General features: G+C 40.0%; 1 protein-coding gene across 1 annotated transcript in view; it reads right to left on the minus strand.

Moving 5' to 3' along the window:
- The window catches only part of Kcnh5 (potassium voltage-gated channel subfamily H member 5), a 285,962-nt gene that overhangs the window by 66,654 nt on the left and 201,110 nt on the right, over window positions 1-18,198 (minus strand). Inside the window, exon 9 of the mRNA XM_032907944.1 lies at window positions 6,896-7,148. Coding sequence (XP_032763835.1) covers window positions 6,896-7,148 — 253 coding nt within the window. The remainder of the gene's footprint in view (window positions 1-6,895; window positions 7,149-18,198) is intronic.

Consider the following 18,198-nt stretch of genomic DNA (forward strand, 5'->3'; position numbering starts at 1 on the left):
ACATTACCTAGTGTGTTGATGATGTGGGTTTTAATATGCATAAAAAGTATCATAGCTATTCATTGATGAGGATAACTAATTTATTCAACAGATCCTTTGAATTTTACTTGTGTAGTTTCTGAGTATGTTTGGAGTATGACTCTGGTTCTATTGGATGAGTTTTTCCATCCATATTTGATGAGAGTTCATTTCAGCCTATAGTTCCACATCACAGTCGATCACTGAGGGAAGTCAGGGCAGGAAGTCAGGGCAAGGATTTAGAGGCAGGGGATACAATCACAGAAAGACAGACATGGTATGCACTCATTGATAAGTGGCTATTAGCCCAAATGCTTGAATTACCCTCGATGCCTAGAACAAATGAAACTCAAGACGGATGATCAAAATGTGAATGCTTCACTCCTTCTTTAAAAGGGGAACAAGAATACCCTTGGCAGGGAATAGAGAGGCAAAGATTAAAATAGACACAGAAGGAACACCCATTCAGAGCCTGCCCCACATGTGGCCCATACATATACAGCCACCCAATTAGATAAGATGGATGAAGCAAAGAAGTGCAGGCTGACAGGAGCCGGATGTAGATCACTCCTGAGAGACACAGCCAGAATACAGCAAATACAGAGGCGAATGCCAGCAGCAAACCACTGAACTGAGAACGGAACCCCCATTGAAGGAACCAGAGAAAGAACTGGAAGAGCTTGAAGGAGCTCGAGACTCCTTATGAACAACAATGCCAACCAACCAGAGCTTCCAGGGACTAAGCCACTACCTAAAGACTATACATGGACTGACCCTGGACTCTGACCTCATAGGTAGCAATGAATATTCTAGTAAGATCACCAGTGGAAGGGGAAGCCCTTGGTCCTGCTAAGACTGAACCCCCAGTGAACGTGATTGTTGGTGGGAGGGCGGCAATGGGGGAGGATGGGGAGGGGAACACCCATAAAGAAGGGGAGGGGGAGGGATTAGGGGGATGTTGGCCTGGAAACCGGGATAGTGAATATTTGAAATGAAAATAAGAAATACACAACTTAATAAAGTTGGAAACAACAGAAAAGAAAAGATATTCACATTTAAGGAAGTTTTTGTGCTGTCCTAACCAAAGAGGGTTCAAATCTAGCATGTGGCATTTCTATAGGCCTGCAGGTAGACTGTTGTTATCCCTACAAACTACAGTAGATACTGAAGAGAAGGTACATGTAAACAAAAGTTAGCACTACAGAAACTCTCCAAATCATAAAGACAAGAAAAAGGAAAGAAGGAAGGAAGGAAGGAAGGAAGGAAGGAAGGAAGGAAGGAAGGAAGGAAGGAAGGAAGGGACAATGGAGACACAACCAGCTAGAAAAAAAAAACTATTACATAGCCATTGTCCAACTATCAATAAGAATGTTGGATGTGAACAGATGCAACAATTCAATCAAAGACACAAAGGGGTTAAATGTAATCAATATTCAGTTGTAGCTAGGGGTGAATATAATATATAACATCGTCTGATTTTAAAAATGGAATGTTTTCTGCCTATAGTTGATATATTTTATTTTTGAAGGCATACAAAAACAGACTAAAAGTGTGTAAGGACATATGAGACAGCAATCAAGAGACAAGGGCACTGATATAAGATAGACTTTTAGAAAACAGTGATCACCAGACAAAGAAAGTCATTGCTGAAGATAAAGGGACCAATTGTGAAGACTGCATTACAGTTGTAAATATATGTATTTGCAGGGCATATAACTATGTAAAACAAATATTCTTTGACACGAGAAAAAGAAGGAAACAGTAATATATCATTAGATTCAATACCTCACATTCAACAATGGTTCCATCAACAAAATAGGAAGGTAACAAGGAAATATGGGACATGAATGGCATTTACTTAATTTATTAATCAGCCCATCACTATATGCAAGGATGACAGTTGGCTCATAAACATTACTATGAAGACATATTTATAAAAGTATTCAACTTTAGTTTTTTTAAATGTACATTTTTAAATGGACTATGACTACTTATAAACTTTAAAGTGCCACCACGTAATACTTCAAAGAAGAAAAGAAGGAAGATGACAAGATTTAAAGTTGAAAAGTATATGGGGAAATTAGAATATAATCATTTTTACATATATTCACTTGGTTTTATTTTTAGTTTGTATGTGTATGAAATTCAGGAAAAAGCATGGTAGAGAGGGGATGACCCAAGCAGGGCTAACAAGGAAGACAGACAGCAGGGTCTGGGCATCCGCATCACCTGTTCATAGTTAATCCTCAAGGTTTAAGCCTTGGTATAAATCCCAAGGAGGTGGACAGGATGCCACCCTGGTGACAGAGTATGCAGAAACGGGGGTTTGAAGCTGGGTGCAAACTGGGGCAGTGAGAGCTTTGAACAAAAACGGGAAGGGCAGTAAAAATAGTAACTGATAGTAGCTAGAATATTAAGATACACAAAGGAGAAAGCTGGGAGATGGCTCAGCCAGTAAAATGCTCTCCTCGCAAGCACGAGTACTTGAGTTGCGGTCTCCAGAACACACCTAGAATAAGTCAAAGCATTGTAGCACACGTTTTCCAGAGTTGGAGAAGTAGAGACTGACAGATTCATGAGGCTCAGTGGCTGGCCGGCCTCACTTGGCAAGTTCGAGGCTAATTAAAAACAGTGTCTCTGAAACCAAAGTGGACTGACTGTACAGGAAGAGCAACACTCGTGTCCTCTCTCTTTAGTGCACAGGTACGCAGGTACAGACACATACAGGCATGCACACGCACACACACACACAGGCAGACACATGTGTGCACACACAGGAGATATAATTAAAAAAAAAAAACTTAGTTTAAAGAATGCTAGGGAGAGAGTTTGAAACTACCAAGAAGACAGAAGCTTTCACAGCCATGGTGATATTTGCTGAATAAGGAACTCTGAGGCAATCCTAACAGCCCTAGATGAAAAATGTCCTAAATGCCACTTAAACCATTAAAATCAACATCGTTTAAAATGAAGCAAGGTGTGCTTCAGGGGAAAAAAAGAGTGAATTTGTTGACACTAAGGATACTTGTCTTCATAATACGCAGGTCAAATCTACATGTTACACAGTTTATGTAAAACATGGAGAGAAGGAAAAAAAGAAAGAATACGTTCTAGAAGCTTAAAGCACAAAGCTCTCGACTTTTAATAGCAAGGGTCGAGTGAAGGCAATAGTCACATCTAAATGTCCCATTTTTCCAGGTCGCAGAAGAGTAAAGTATTATTCATTCACATCTCAGGCTTGATTTTCATTTCCGAAGAAAATCAAAGTGCAGATTTTGAATTTGAAAATGATGATTTTTGTTTCTCCTGAAAGGCGCAAATGCTTACAAGACAGAGTGCTTAAAGAACCAATTCCAGGTAAAGTAAAACCTTGACCTAGCTCATCTTCCTCCTTTTTCTACATTTATCCCCCCATCCATTTCCCCCTTCCATTTTCTTCCAAACTTCCAGGAGTGTCCCCACCCCTCAGAGTTTTCCCGGGAACTTGAAGTTAAAGTCAAAAGGCGTAAGAGCGAGTTCCTCAGTTTAAGATTCTAACCCTGTGATTCTGAGAATCAAGAAAGACAAGCAAGAGAAGAAGAAATGTGAAGAAAACAAGTCCTGAGTCTTAGGAGCAAGGCCTATTGTTGGTGGCATGCTATTTTAACTCTCTGAAAGGTACAATATACTTGTCAAGACACTTGGAAGTAACCTGGCTATTTCAACCATACCAACAAATCTATTCACGTTAAGTAATTATAGAGTAGGAAGTAAAAAGACATTAACGAATATAAAATATGAATGCATCATGAACTTAATTTGGAATTCTTTGTGTTTCGTGCAAAGTGGGAAGGTCAAAGAAAAAAATGCGTGGAGGTGTAAGAACTGTAAAGAACTTCAAGTTGGAAAAAGGCATCAACTGTGATTATATTCATACGCCCTATTTAGAACGCACATCCCGAATCCATCCCCCAGCGTGAAAATAAAGGCATTTGTTGACTGCATTTTTTTTTATCTTTCCTCTAATTAGTTATGCTTCAGAAATGACTCTGCAAACCGCTTGGCACTTTGGACACACGAAAGAATCGTGCCCTTTCAAGAATAAGACTGCACCTGTTTCTGGATCCAGAGATTTGAATTAATTTTAAAATGGCCTCTATTTTCTACCTTTCATCTGGCAAATGAGTCCATAACAAGGGAAGCAAAACTGCTGAGGGGAGTTTAGAAAACAACTGACTTATGAAGCGACAGAGAGGGAGAAGTGGATGGGGAGAAGTGGAGAGGGAAGGGGAGGAAGGGGAGGGCGGAGAGGAAAGGAGGAAAGGAGAAAGAAAGATGGGAGGAGAGAGGGAGGGAAGGAGAGGGGACAGAGAGAGGGAGGGGAGGGGGACAGAGGGAGGAAAGTGAAGGGGAGGACAGAAGGACTGAAGTGGAGGAGAAGAGGGGGGCTAAGTGGGGGGAGGACAGAGGAAGGGAACTGGAGGGTAGGGACAAAGAAGGCTGAATACAAATTACTTGCAACCTGGTGGATTTTTTGAAATTTCTTTCAGCTTGGAATTCTTCAAAATAGACTAATAAATTTTTTAAAAGGAAGGAGTGAGAGAGGGAGGGATAGTCACTGCAAGTCAGATTTCACTGGTAAGTTAGTTAGCAACCCTCTCATTCTCCTCCTGAAGCATTGCTTAGGTGTCTTAAATGTTTTTAAAAATGTACTCTCATTGCCTCTTGGCCGAAGTAGTTTCTCTTAAAGTCTCATTTAAAAAATTATAAAAGGAAGAAGGGTGTCAGACAGGTGTCTACATAATCTGACTCACGCAGTGATTCGAACAGTATCTGAGTCCCACTACTTGGGAGAATGAGGAATAAAAATGCACACTCAGAAACTAGCCTGAACTCCAGGGGCCCGTGTTCATAGTCACAGCATCACTGGGCACAGCCAGCCATCATTCCTTTTCAAATGGAAGGAAAATGCATTTGTCTCACTGAGCAAATGACTCCGTTTTAACAGCCCAAGCCAGAGGCCCCGTTCGCACAGCTTCCCAGCCCCCGGAGGAGCTAAGGTGCAGTGCAAGGAAGGAAATGAAGTCAAATAAATGGTATCATACTATGTGTTTGATGCCTGCTTTCCCTTCAGCCCCTCCTGACAAGGAAGAGCTAAGGAAAAGACAAATGCGTCTGATCAGGGGGGTTTTGTTTTATCTTCCTCTTTTAGCAAATCAGAGCGGTCGTAGGACAGACATGATTCATTTTACCACAAGGGCTGTTCCAGTGACATAGAGCTTTCATGAGAGATTATGTCTCCTTATGCTCCAGAGAACAAAGGCAGAGGGGGGCGGCACAGCACCCGGATGCTGAGTCCCAAGCTCTCGATTATCTCCCCGCAGAAACATTTACAGAAAAATAATTTCTGCAAGAGGCCTAGTGGCAGCAATAATGTTATTTCCAAACAGTTAAAGAAAGCTGTGCAAACAATGCTAGTTTGTTTTTGCTGCCCTGATCCATTTTCTACTGTTTTTATAGCAACTGCTTTTCCATAAAAGGCCATTTTTTTCTCCATTCTAAACTCTGTCTTTTCCAAGTAACTGTAAGTTTTGAAATCAGGTTTCCTTCCTTCCTCCCTTCCTCCCTTCCTCCCTTCCTTCCTTCCTTCCTTCCTTCCTTCCTTCTTTCTTTCATCTTTCTTTCTTTCATCTTTCTTTCTTTTGTCTTTCTTTCTGTCTGTCTGTCTTTCTTTCTTTCTTTGCATTGGATTCTGTGTCAGTTTTCATGTTTGCCTTTGTAGTTTCTAAAATCCATCAGTCAGTCTTTTTCTTAGGAGAATCAGTACAGTCAAGCTATGGTAGGCTGATATCAGTTTAAAAAAAAAATCCAATAGTTTAAAGATTGAACTCATTTTTCAGGAGACACAAGCCATGAAAAATGTGATCAAAATGGAGTTGATGTCATGTGACTCTAAGGTATTTTACTTGACAAAAACACAGGAGTGATATCCTCCGACCTCTCCTTCCTTCCTGTTTTATCCATGTAGATCCCATGAACCTGCTGCAGGTATTGGAGTAGAAAGTGATCTACAAGTTCATTCAGCAATTTTGCTTGCCAAAATGTGCACATTACACTTATACTGTTGCATACGTTAAGTTGTGGACGATGATGATGATGATGATGATGATGATGATGATGATGATGATAATGATTATTATGTCAAGTTCATGGAGTATCACCTCCTTTGTGTTGTGCTGTTGGTAACCTTACCCACTGAGTGTCTGAATTTTAGAATAAATTGTTGGCTAACTAATTTTCCTGGTTTGTGAAAACAGATGGATGGAACCAGCTTCATGAGCCTAAGTTTAATTTCTTCCCAGTGTGCTCACTCCTGTGAGCCTTATTAGCCTCCTCAACACCATCCTTTTTATACTTCACCCACCCACTGTGATGAGGCAGAACCGTAGGGAGCAGGCTGACGTAACTCAGCCCTCACCAGTTACTAACTAGCTGGGCAAGCCTTCATATTTTTTTTCCAGCCTTGCCTGGCTTTTCTGTAAAGAAAAAGGCTGAACGGAATCGATCTGTTGCCCCCTGAAACCAACTCCCTCTATTACTCATCTGACAACGGTTCCTGGAGTAAATTCCCACTTTCCAATAATAGTGTGCAAAGCCCCTTAGGCTGTGGTCACTTTCTGTATAAGTGAATGTAACGCGGCCCTGTGTTCCCTGTTAGCTGTGACTGAGACTAATGTTCTTGCTGAAACAGTGGCCCGTTTCCACTGAAATTCATCATCTCATTAGTGACCATGTTTCTAAAGTCACTGAACAGAGAGGATTTCTATTTAGAAGCTTGGGAAGCTAAAACGTAAGGACTGTGCCCCATTTGTCACTAGGTCAGGAAAGTTCACGGTACCTAAGATAGCCACCACCTCCTCATCCTGGATAACCTCCAAGGACCCCGACACCACAAAGCAGAGGGCGTCCACACTCTCTCCAGCATGGTAAATCAGGTCCCCAGGAGCACAGTGAATGGTTTGGAACTCCACTGCCAAGGCACGCAGACATCCATCGCTGGCCAATCGGAATGCAGGATGTTCATTAAAAACCTTCCGGTTCAGATGAACACAGATGTCAGCTCTCATGTCCTTGGGGCAGATGGAGAGGACCTGAAGAGAGTGAGAAATGAGTAAGATATGGGAAAGATAAAGGGTCTTATTTCAGCAGAAAATGATACCATGCAACAAATGCTGATTGACTATGTCCGCTAGACAAGGTGCCTGGAAGGCAAAGTTACACAGACACAGGCCTGTTCTGGAGGAAACTGAAGTCTGGTGAGACGTATTATCTAAGTATGGACATCACAGCATCAAACATCACAACACAGCCTGTGCCACAGCGCAGCAGCATATAGTCAACACTGAGGAATGTTTCCCTATTGCAATAGTGTCTGGAGTGGTCAGAAAGAATCTTGGCAAAAAAGTTATGGTCGGTGTTTGAAAACATGTACACACAAGTAACATTATACAAGCCGGGCAGATTGTATTGATCTATTTAGGATCAATTTTAGTGTGTGTGTGTGTATATATATATATATATATATATATAGTATATATATATCATAATATATGTGTGTGTGTGTGTGTCTGTCTGTGGGTGTCTATGTGTGTGTGTGTGTGTGTGTGTGTGTGTGTGTGTGTAAGATATATGTCAACCATTATAGAAAATGATGCCACAAATATGGAAGAGAGTAAGGAGTGATATGGGAGGGTTTGAAGAGATGAAGGGGCAAATGATGTAATTATAATATTATAATCTCAAAACCTAAATTGTAAAAATAAATAAATAAAAGTTAATACTCTCAAAGCCAATCAGCACCAAACCTTAACATTCATATCAGTCTAACCAATGATTCAACATTACTTTATAACTACATCAAGAATGAATGCTCTGTCAGTACAGACAGGAAGTAGATACATATTAGCTGACCATAAATAGATACATATTAGCTCACAGACAGGAAGTAGATACATATTAGTTCACCATAAGAAAATGAAGTCAACACTCTGAAGACTGATATAAGACCACTCTCAGTGTCTCTTCATTCTGAAAGATTTTCCCCTTATAAGCAAATAACTGTCCAAGGATAGAAAAGGGTTTGCATCAGGCCTCTGTGAAGCACAGGCAACCGGACATATCTCTAAGCAGGACAGACACAGTCTTGTGCATGTAAGTTTATTATAGGTTGCTGGGTTTGGGGAGTGGCAGAATTCAAAGTCGAGGTGTCCTGGAGGAGGGACAAATGGCAGAAGCCTGGACAGCAAGGCGTAGGGAGCTTTTGTAACTGTAGCTTTCACATCAACATTTAAAACCTATGTTAAGATGGAGAGTATCATCACTGTTTAGATTTCATTTTTAATCTCTTACAGATTCATACATTCAGGTCATGGCTTTTAGCTGGTCTCATCCCCTCCTTTTCTTGCTGAACCTTCTTCTTTGTAACAAGTGTCCCTCCGACTTTCAGGTTAGGACGCAATGGTGTTCTTAGGGTTGCCTGTACGAGTGTGAGTGCGAGGTTAGATACTGGAGCATGCGGTGCTTATCGGTGGCTACAACACTGAAGAAAATGCCATCTCTTCACCACAGCGGGGATTAACTGCCAATGCTTTCTCTGTGAGAAATGGAGCTACCATGCCTGATGATATAGCTAACCAGAGACAGAACTCCGGACTGCCCACCTGGCTGATACACGTGAAAGCTCTTCTCCTCTACTCCGTTGAAAAACTAAGTTTAATGAAGTTTTATTTGATAGGATTTCAGTCTTTCAAAGATAATGCTAAGCTGATTTTCCCATTCAATTATAATGAATACTAGTTAATGTAGAATAGTTTTCTTTCTTTTCTTTTTCATGTTCTAACTTTAGATTCCTGCTCTCCCCCATGTTTGGAAATATTCTGAATATTCCTAGTATTTCTGTCTCACCATAAACGTAACACTGGCGCTTCTCTGTTGGGAAGATCCATCACACAATGCAAATACTTGTGCTTTCTGGGTTCTTTCTCTTTATCTTTCCTAGGCTACATTTTATTTCATGTCACAACCATCTCCATGGACTTTCTGTCTTCATAATCTTTCAAATTCCATGGCCATCAGTTCATTCCCCTTTCTGAAATGTCTCAACTTTGAAGAAAGGAATGCCTTAATAGAGCTTAAAAAGCAGTTGGTACTTCCCCATGACAGCAACGTCCAATGGTGATGGTCAGTGTACCAGTCCTTAGGGGGCCAGACAGTACTGATCATTCAACAGGAACTTACTTAGCTCCTACTATGAGTCATTGGTTAAATCCCTGGACATGCATAAACAGATGTCTTCCTTGTTGTACAGGAGCTAACAGTGAGTTCAGAAGAGACCGTCACGATGCGGTAGGAAATTCCAATAGCAGGGACACGGGACCACAAGCTGACTATGAGTCTTGACTTACACTTACAGCATGAGGTCCTAAGGCTGGGTTTAGGAGGACATAAGCCTGGGCTCAGCCACATCATTCACCAGCTCTATGTCCAGAGTGTTTTACACAATCGCTCCAGGCTTCATCTGTGAGCTAAGGATACTAAGCACTGGCATTATATATTCACAGTAAGAGTTTAAGTTATCCTGCATACGCAGAGCTGAAGAAATGATACCCTTTATTACCACTGTTAGGCAGTATATTCCTGTAGTTGTTTTAGCTCTCTGCAAAATCCATTTTCTTCAACTTCTGTTAGAAGTCTAGGTTGTTTGATAAATTTCCAAAGAGAATTAAGGAAATACTTTCATATAAATCTGAACATGCTTCAAAAATAGGCTAACATTAATATATTTTCAAGTTGAAAATATAAAGTATTTTAAAACATATGTGCATATAAATATTACGCCAAACGGCACAAGGGAAAAATGAATTTCTTTGTTTATCCATTTACCAATAGGATTTTTATTGCTTTCAATTCCTTTTCAAAACAGTTCATTTTTTTTTCATGATGCTGGTGACAAAACTCTGCGTCTTTTTTAAAATGATTTTTTTAATGTGCATTGGTGTTTTATGTGCTCCCATGCCTGTGTGAGGGGACCAGATCTTCTGGAATTGGAATTAGAGACAGATGTCATGCCATATGGATGCTGGGAATTGAACCTTGGTCTTCTGGAATAGCAGCTAGTGCTCTTAACCGCAGACACATCTGTCTGATCGTGGAAACAGTCATTCTATGCCATTTTAGTTAACTTTTTAGGATATTGAAATTGCTATCTTAGAATAATCTCTATTTACTAAACGATGACTTTGTGTTTTGTTTCACTCAACTTTTGATACTAAAGTTTTTTTAGATTGTAATTACTTATTATTCTTAATCTGTCTTGATTTGAGTTTCTATATAGACAAGGCTGGCCTTGAGCTTACTATGTAGTCCAGGCTGGCCTTAAACTCATGGCAATCCTGCCTCAGACTCCAAAGCGCTGGGATTATAGGCCTGCCCCGCCCACTCTCATGCTCTACTTTCAGTGATTACATTGATTGACGGCACAGTTGCCCATAGAGCATCAAGTTAAGCTGAGTGTTGAAATAGACGAAGCAGAGGCATGCGCGACAACAAGCTCCTTCTCCGTCCTCAGAAGAGCCATCGTTCCGACATGGTGTGTGCTCTCAGAATTATAGATCGATATCATTGTTTAGTCAGGAAATTAAGAGACTTGTAACTTCCATAGGCAAGAAAAATGTAGTCTTAGGTGTCAGGATGGAAATACCATTCACAATAATTCTCACACACAGCACAGTAATTCTAATTGAGGTGCTTTTGGCCATTACGGTCACATCCTTTTTTTTCCCCTTGGTGGATTCTCTAATTACCTAGAAATATCTTGGTGGTATCACAGTCCCCAGCAAATGAAATTATACTGCGGTGGAGAAGATTTGGGACAAGAGTGACTTCTGTTCCTCTCCAGTGTGCATTCTGTCTCCCTTCATTGTGTTAGCATATTAATATAAATCAGATTCTTAATTAAGAGAAGCAATAAATTTTCCCTTGGAAGAGCAATGAACTATTTAAGGAATCACTTTTCATAACACTGCAAACCAACTCTGAAAAACAGGTGACTGCCACACTCTGAACCAGAAAATACTTTTATTTATGATAACCATTAAACTTAAGGTCAAGTAGTGTGGCAACAGATCTCTCCCAGAACCCGAGGGTCTAATCTCCACACTGTGGCTTACAGAACTCTTAGGAAAATAAATATGACCATGCTATCTCTGCTTTCTTAAAATGATTCATGGCTTGCTTCCCCACCAAGTAAAGGCAAAGCTCTAACCAGGCTTGCTGGGCTTTGGTGGGACCGTTCATTCTGTCCCATAGGAACAATTTCTCATCATTCTGATGTCTCCATGCACCCAGTGATGCCTCACACATACTCTCCTCTTGACTGGCAGATCCCATCATCACTTACTTTACCCAGTTGGTTCACCTTCACCCCTCCCTGACAAATGCACACAATATAGTCAGTTTGCAGGACTGTACAGAAAACAAACCAGAGAGTAGGAACTGTTGTGATTTGTTTGTGCTCTTATAATTAAAAAGAAGTAGGAGGAAGAGGAGGAGGAGGAGGAGGGAAAGAAAGAACAAATGAACTTATTGGCAGAACTTTCAAACCTTGACTTTTCCACTTTGAAATAGTGCTTTAGTGTTTTTCTAATGAACTCTTACATTATGCTTTAAATAAACAAACAAACAAACAAACAAATAAATAAATAAATAATAAGTAGCTTTGGCTGGGAGAAGCTCTAAGGACTGAGACTCCGTATACTACACACTGAGTCATTATTTAACCATAGATTTCGAGCCCTGGTTAAATTGCCAGAGTTACACAAGTCCTCGACGTCTAGAAGAAAAACTATCGCGATGCGTGTTCCCTGGAGCTTACAATTGGGCACAGTTGAAAAATCACTGTTTCTGGTCCAATGCCCCATTTTCAGATAAGACAAATGTTTGTCCTAAAGGCTGTGTCGTTCGCAGAGGTCATTCTCAGCAAATAGTAGGAAAAAAAAAACCTCTTTAGTTCAGCTTTTAAGACATGCTTCCAAGTAAAGATGAACCAGGAACAAAATAGGAGCCCTGTGCCTTCTGTGCTCTCTGGTGCTTTGTGTACTCCAAGAATATAATACTGATTTCTAAAAAGAATTTAAGGTTCAGTTAATCAAATCTATACTGTGAGAGAAAAGCACTAGTTTCCCATCTGTACCACTGAGCAGCCAAGATGCTGTTAGAAATTTGTTTATATATTTAAACACTTGCATATAGCCCACGAATGTGCAACACACTTCGATATGAACGTAAAGGCACAAGAACTTGTTGATAAGCTCCTTATGCCGTCGTGACTTATTTAGCAGAGGTTATCTTTCGTCAGGAAGGAAAGTTGGCACCTACAGATAAAAGGCCCTGAGCTAGATACTTAATGAGGATGTCATAAATATCCCTCTCTTTGGGTCCCTTCCTCCACTGCATTCAACCATTACGGTATTATTAGCTGGGAACCTTAGGAAAAGATGTCTAAACAGTTGATTCAAGAGCCATGATGTTACACCCAGATCCACTGAGGAAATGACTGTCCTTAGAGTCTGCTGCAGCCCCTCTCTTACTGTTGCCATGCCTTAAAGTCATAGTTTTCTCTATCATTTACTGTATACAGTATGAATAATTGAGGCCATTAAAGATATTGAACTTTTACATGATTTATGCTTATTTATATTGTCATTTCCATAAAACTTGAATCTCCGAAGTTTATTTCCTACTATCATTCTTCAAAATTGCATAATCAATATTTAACTCACGCAATACTTATTTTTAAAAGCAAAGATGAGGTTCATTAAGAAGAAAAGGTCTTAGGATAGATTTGGGCAGTGGCGTTAAAAAAGATGACTAGAGAGGTGACTCAGCAGTTCACACATCTTTTTTTTAATCTATTCTTTTTTTTATATTTCATCAGGTGCCATCTATCATGTTTTTTAAATTTTTTAAATTTATTTTTCCCATTTTTTAATTGGGTATTTCTTATTTACATTTCAAATGTTATTCCCTTTCCTGGTTTCCTGTCCATCAGCCCCCTAACTCCTTCCCCTCCCCTTCTATAAGAGTGTTCCCCTCCCCATCCAACCCCTTTTACCTCCCCCTACAATCCCCTACACTGGGGGTCCAACCTTGGAAGGACCAAGGGCTTCTCCTTCCATTGGTGCCCAGCAAGGCCATCCTCTGTTACATATGCAGTTGGAGCCAGGGGGTCAATCCATGGGTAGTCAGTCTGGGTAGTGGCTTAGTCCCTGGAAGCTCTGGTTGGTTGGCATTGTTGTTCACATGGGGTCTTGAGCCCCTTCAGCTCTTTCAGTCCTTTCTCTAATTCCTAGTTCAGTGGTTTGCTGCTAGCATTTGCCTCTGTATTTGACATGTTCTGGCTGAGTTCATACCTCTTATTCAGGCATACATGGGTGTGTGCATGCATGTGCATACACAATATATAAACACATGGTACTGAAACTTTTAACAACAGGAAAAAGAAAGAGGGGTAGAAAGACACACAAGAGAAGCACAGTGCTACATGCCTTTGTGAGAGGGCGTGGCACAAAATGTTTACCCAAAAACATATTTTCAGACACTGCAGACTGTTCCCTCACAGTTAAAGTGCACTTCAACCTTATGTTGTAATTCGATGGCAGGATTTCTAGTTTTCTGTCTCATAAATCGGCCACCACAAATACCCTGCCTATATCATATCATCAAAATACGGGCTTTAGAAAACCACTATGTAAAATATAAAAACATCTTTAAGACCCTTTCCAAATTGCTTCTGAGCAAAAGTGTACCAAGTTACTCGAGCCTGCTGTGTGTGAGAGAATCATGTGTGCTCTTAACACTCTTTCTAATGCTTAAATCTCCCAGATGAATGTGAAGGGGAAAGGCAATTTCGTGTGAAAGGAAAACCAGAACTGCATATTGTAGGGAGCAGAAGCAGAGTGAGCTTTAGTCAGAGCTCTGCCTGTATCGCTAGCCCATTGCTCACAGGCTGACCCCCACCAGCACACCTAGAACAAACCCCCAGTGTGCAGGTAGAGACAGGGCCACAAGGCAGCAAAAAGGACGGGGCTCTGAGTTATTAAATTCCCTTGATAATCTATAAGATCCTGTATCAGAAGTAATATATAATGTTAGAGCTTTAAATACTAGTAAATATGTAAGAATGACCTTATCCCCCTCCCCCCAGGATGTACAGACTATGCAAATACATTAATGGCCTTCCAAAAGGCTTTGGCTATCACTACCACTCTTCAAAAGCCTCCCTTGCTTTCATACAATTCAGTCATGCACAGCTAATTAATCTCTCCCCAGAAGTCCCAGAGAATTGATAGTAAGTTGGAGAGATCAGTGGAGGGAGTCAGACAAGTGACATTTACACAGAACACATTTTTATGCTCCTTCCTGGAAGTAAGGAGCCTTAAGACTGGGGAAAAAAAACAACTGGTGTGTTTCACAAATATATGGCTCATTCATTCGAGGAAAAGTTCAGTGGGTGGAGTGAAGGGGGAGAGAGAGAGAGAGAGAGAGAGAGAGAGAGAGAGAGAGAGAGACTAGAGCAGCAAGAGAGAGGAAAGGAGGGAGGGAGGGAGGGAGAGAGAGGGGGAAGAAGTGAAATAGTGGAGAGGGAGAAGGAGAGACAGACAGAAAGATGAGAGGAAGCAGCGGCAGGGAGGAGAGAGGGAAGAAGAAAGGAGAGGGAGAGAGAGAGAGAGAGAGAGAGAGAGAGAGAGAGAGAGAGAGGTCATGAAGAACAGCAGAAGCTGTGTCTGATGTTCATCTGCCAGTCTCCAGGGTGTCAGACCTCCAAGGAATTAAGCCGGTAACAAAGTAATGAAATGCCACTAAGGCAAATTAACTTCCCTTATTTAAAAGTAAAAGGTCATTTTTATGGACTTAAGAGTGTAATACCCAGTGAAGAATCATAAGTTAAAACCCACTGGTTTCACTTCAGAGATTAATTTCCTGAGAACAGGCTCCAATACTGAAGCTAGGCTCTTACTGCAGACATAGAGAGATCATCCGGTGACGTTCCTAGGACCTTGCTTTCACCGATGCAACAGGTGGCATGGATTGCCAAGGCCGAAGACAGGTCTGCATGCCTGCGTTTGATCCCCAGAACACATGTAGCTGTCCTATGACCTCGATATTCACACACAAACCCAATTACTATACATATATAATTGTTCTGATCCCAATCTCGCTTGTCATTTTTATAGGCTGTATTTTCACTAAATAAAGAATACTTTTCTCCTCATGTAAAAAAAAAAAATCTTAGAAAATTAGGAAGAAAAATGTTAATATATTTGATTAATTTTCCAGAAGAATAGAAATAATAAATTTCCTACTGGCTACAACTTTTTGGAGTCACCTTTGCTGATGGCCAAAACCAGGGCTGGAAGCTTCATTGCTTGAGAGTTAGTTACGGTTGGAAATATATGTCTTAGGACCTAAGAATTGTACGTATGGTATATGCATAACAAAACACAAATATCTATAATGATATATCTGTCCATATAGATGACATCAGTTAAAATAGAAAAAGGAGGGGAGGAGAGATTACAAGGTCAATCCATTTGTGGCATCATAATTGGCCCAAGCTGAAAATCACCCACATACGCAAAAACTTTGCTATCAATACCGACATTGCAGTATGTTCAAAGAGTGTGCTAGCATCCAGCAATGAACGTGTAAGAAGGAATCTTAGACTTAGTAGATGACCCCATCAGCATGAGGCTGAGTGGGAAAGCCTGTCACAAAGAGGAAATGCTACATCATCTCTTCATATCAAGGGCAAAGAAGGGCAAACTTGATTGTTAGGGCTGAATGTTAAGATACAAGTTAGTCTTGGTGGGGGTGGGGCAGAATAGGTTAGTGCCTAGAGAGAGTGTGCAAAGGAACTTCTGGGGTTCAGGAGTAGATTTGGGGGAATGGCGGCTGCACATGAATATTCACTTTGTGAATGTGTGCAGACTGTTCATTGAAAATATCACTTTCACAATTTAGCATTTTATACTATTTTAATTTTAAGGTTTAATTTAGGGGTTGAAATTGTTGAGTGCTTAAGAACACTAGCCACTCTTCCGGAGGATCCAGGTTCAGTGGCCTCGTCCTTCTCCTCCTCCTCCTCCTCCTCCTGCCTCTACTTCTTCTTCCTCTTCCCCCCCTCCTAAATTTATTTACTTAACATTCCAATCATGGCTTCTCCCTCCTCTCCTCCCAGTTCCTCCCTCTCTCACGTAACACCCCGACATCCTCCTTTTCTTCTCTCTCTTTCTCTCCTCTGACTTTTTTTTAATGATCAGTCTTTATATATTTTGGCTGACACACAAAAATATACAAATAAATACTGTTTTCCTCAAAAAAAGAAAGTATGAAAATTTGTGTGAAAAGTCAACTTATCTCTTGGCAAACATACATTATTTAATGAACATATGTTATTTAACAAAAAGAACTGGGAGAAACAGACATTAGAGTTGCCAAATCCTGAGCGTAAGTGTGCCCATAGTCTATATAAGCATATTGTTTTTTAACTAGAGAATACAACCAAAAAAATATAGATTCATATCAGCTTCATTTCCCAAATGATCTATAATCTGAGAACTATAAACAAGCCTCAAATATACAAAATTAAGATACTCAGATGAGGCCATAAATGAGTAAATGAAACCAAGAATGTGTACGCAGAACTATTTTGTATTTCAACCTTAATTTCCCCAAGATATAAGATATCATTGTATAAACTAAGATATTTTCCATATGTGTGTCTACACTTACATATATACAGATATACACATGTATTTATAGGTCTAAGAATCAAGTGCCCAGGAGAGAAAGCAGAAAGTTATCTTACAGGTATTGAAGATAATTAAGTGGAGGAAACACTAAAGGAAAATTACTTTAGAGCACTGATAGGTGAGCTAATGAAATCACACTGAAACATTTTCATTCACAAATGTAAGATTCATGCATATTATATGTTATGTGAGTATGCACATGTGTGTGTAAAATCAGTATAGAACACGGTATAAAACAGTGCGTCATAAAGGCAGAAAGCTTCAAAGAACCTAAGTTAAAAACCACTCTCCAAATGCACTGACGTTTATCAACGCAGACCCTGATCAATATGTTTCTACTGAGAACGGTCCAGTGTGTTGTTGCAGATGGTTTAAAATGATAGCAATATTTGACTGGTTATCACATTTGTCCCTATTAGTATAGTTTTCTGAATAATTTAACTCTTAGGGATCTGGGAATCAGATGAAAAAAAGTATATCATTTGAGAATTTATATGTGCACATACACTTTTAGAATGTTCTTACAGCAGCAGGTTTTGCACAACTGAAGTGTAGACAGCAGCACACAGGCTGGACTGTGACGTTGACATGAAACGCTTCCATAAACGTCCCATGTGTTGGGCTTTTGGTCACTAGCTGTTCAAACTATCACTGCTGGGGTTCTGGTAACATCAGCAACGATAAAGCAGGTTATTAGGGTTGTGGGCTTGGGGTGGGGGGAATCTTGTTCCTTCTCCATTACTCCACCACATAATGCCACCACCATGATATCCTAGATAGGATATGGGGTCCAAGACACTCTGAAATGAATTCTCTGCAACCATGAACTAAAATAAGTTATTTCGTTCTTAAGTTGCTTGGGTTAGATTTCATCATAGCAACTCCGAAATTATACAGACTATAATAATATAGCATGCATATAACAGGTACAGAAAATATAATCTAAAGCCAGCCAAATAAAAAAGGTGAAGCTCAGACTGAGGGAAACTCTGTGTATCTATATATATTTGCTATATATTTGTGTGTGTGTTTGTGTGTGTATTATATGGTATGTATATAATACATATATTTAGTATATATATATGTGTGTGTGTGTTCACATATATACTATAAATACAATGTAATATATAATAGGTTATATATAATATATATTACAAAAAGTCCTATAAAATAAAAATGAGGGCAGTGAGAGGAAAATGATCAATGTATGCCAGAATCATGTATGAAAATCTTGCAAGGACACTCACTATTCTGTACAACTATTATATGGTGATTTTAGAACTCCAAACATATTTTTTTAGTACAAAGTCTTTGCATTGAGTCAGCTGGA

Source organism: Rattus rattus, chromosome 7, assembly GCF_011064425.1.
Source record: "Rattus rattus isolate New Zealand chromosome 7, Rrattus_CSIRO_v1, whole genome shotgun sequence".
NCBI lineage: Eukaryota > Metazoa > Chordata > Mammalia > Rodentia > Muridae > Rattus > Rattus rattus.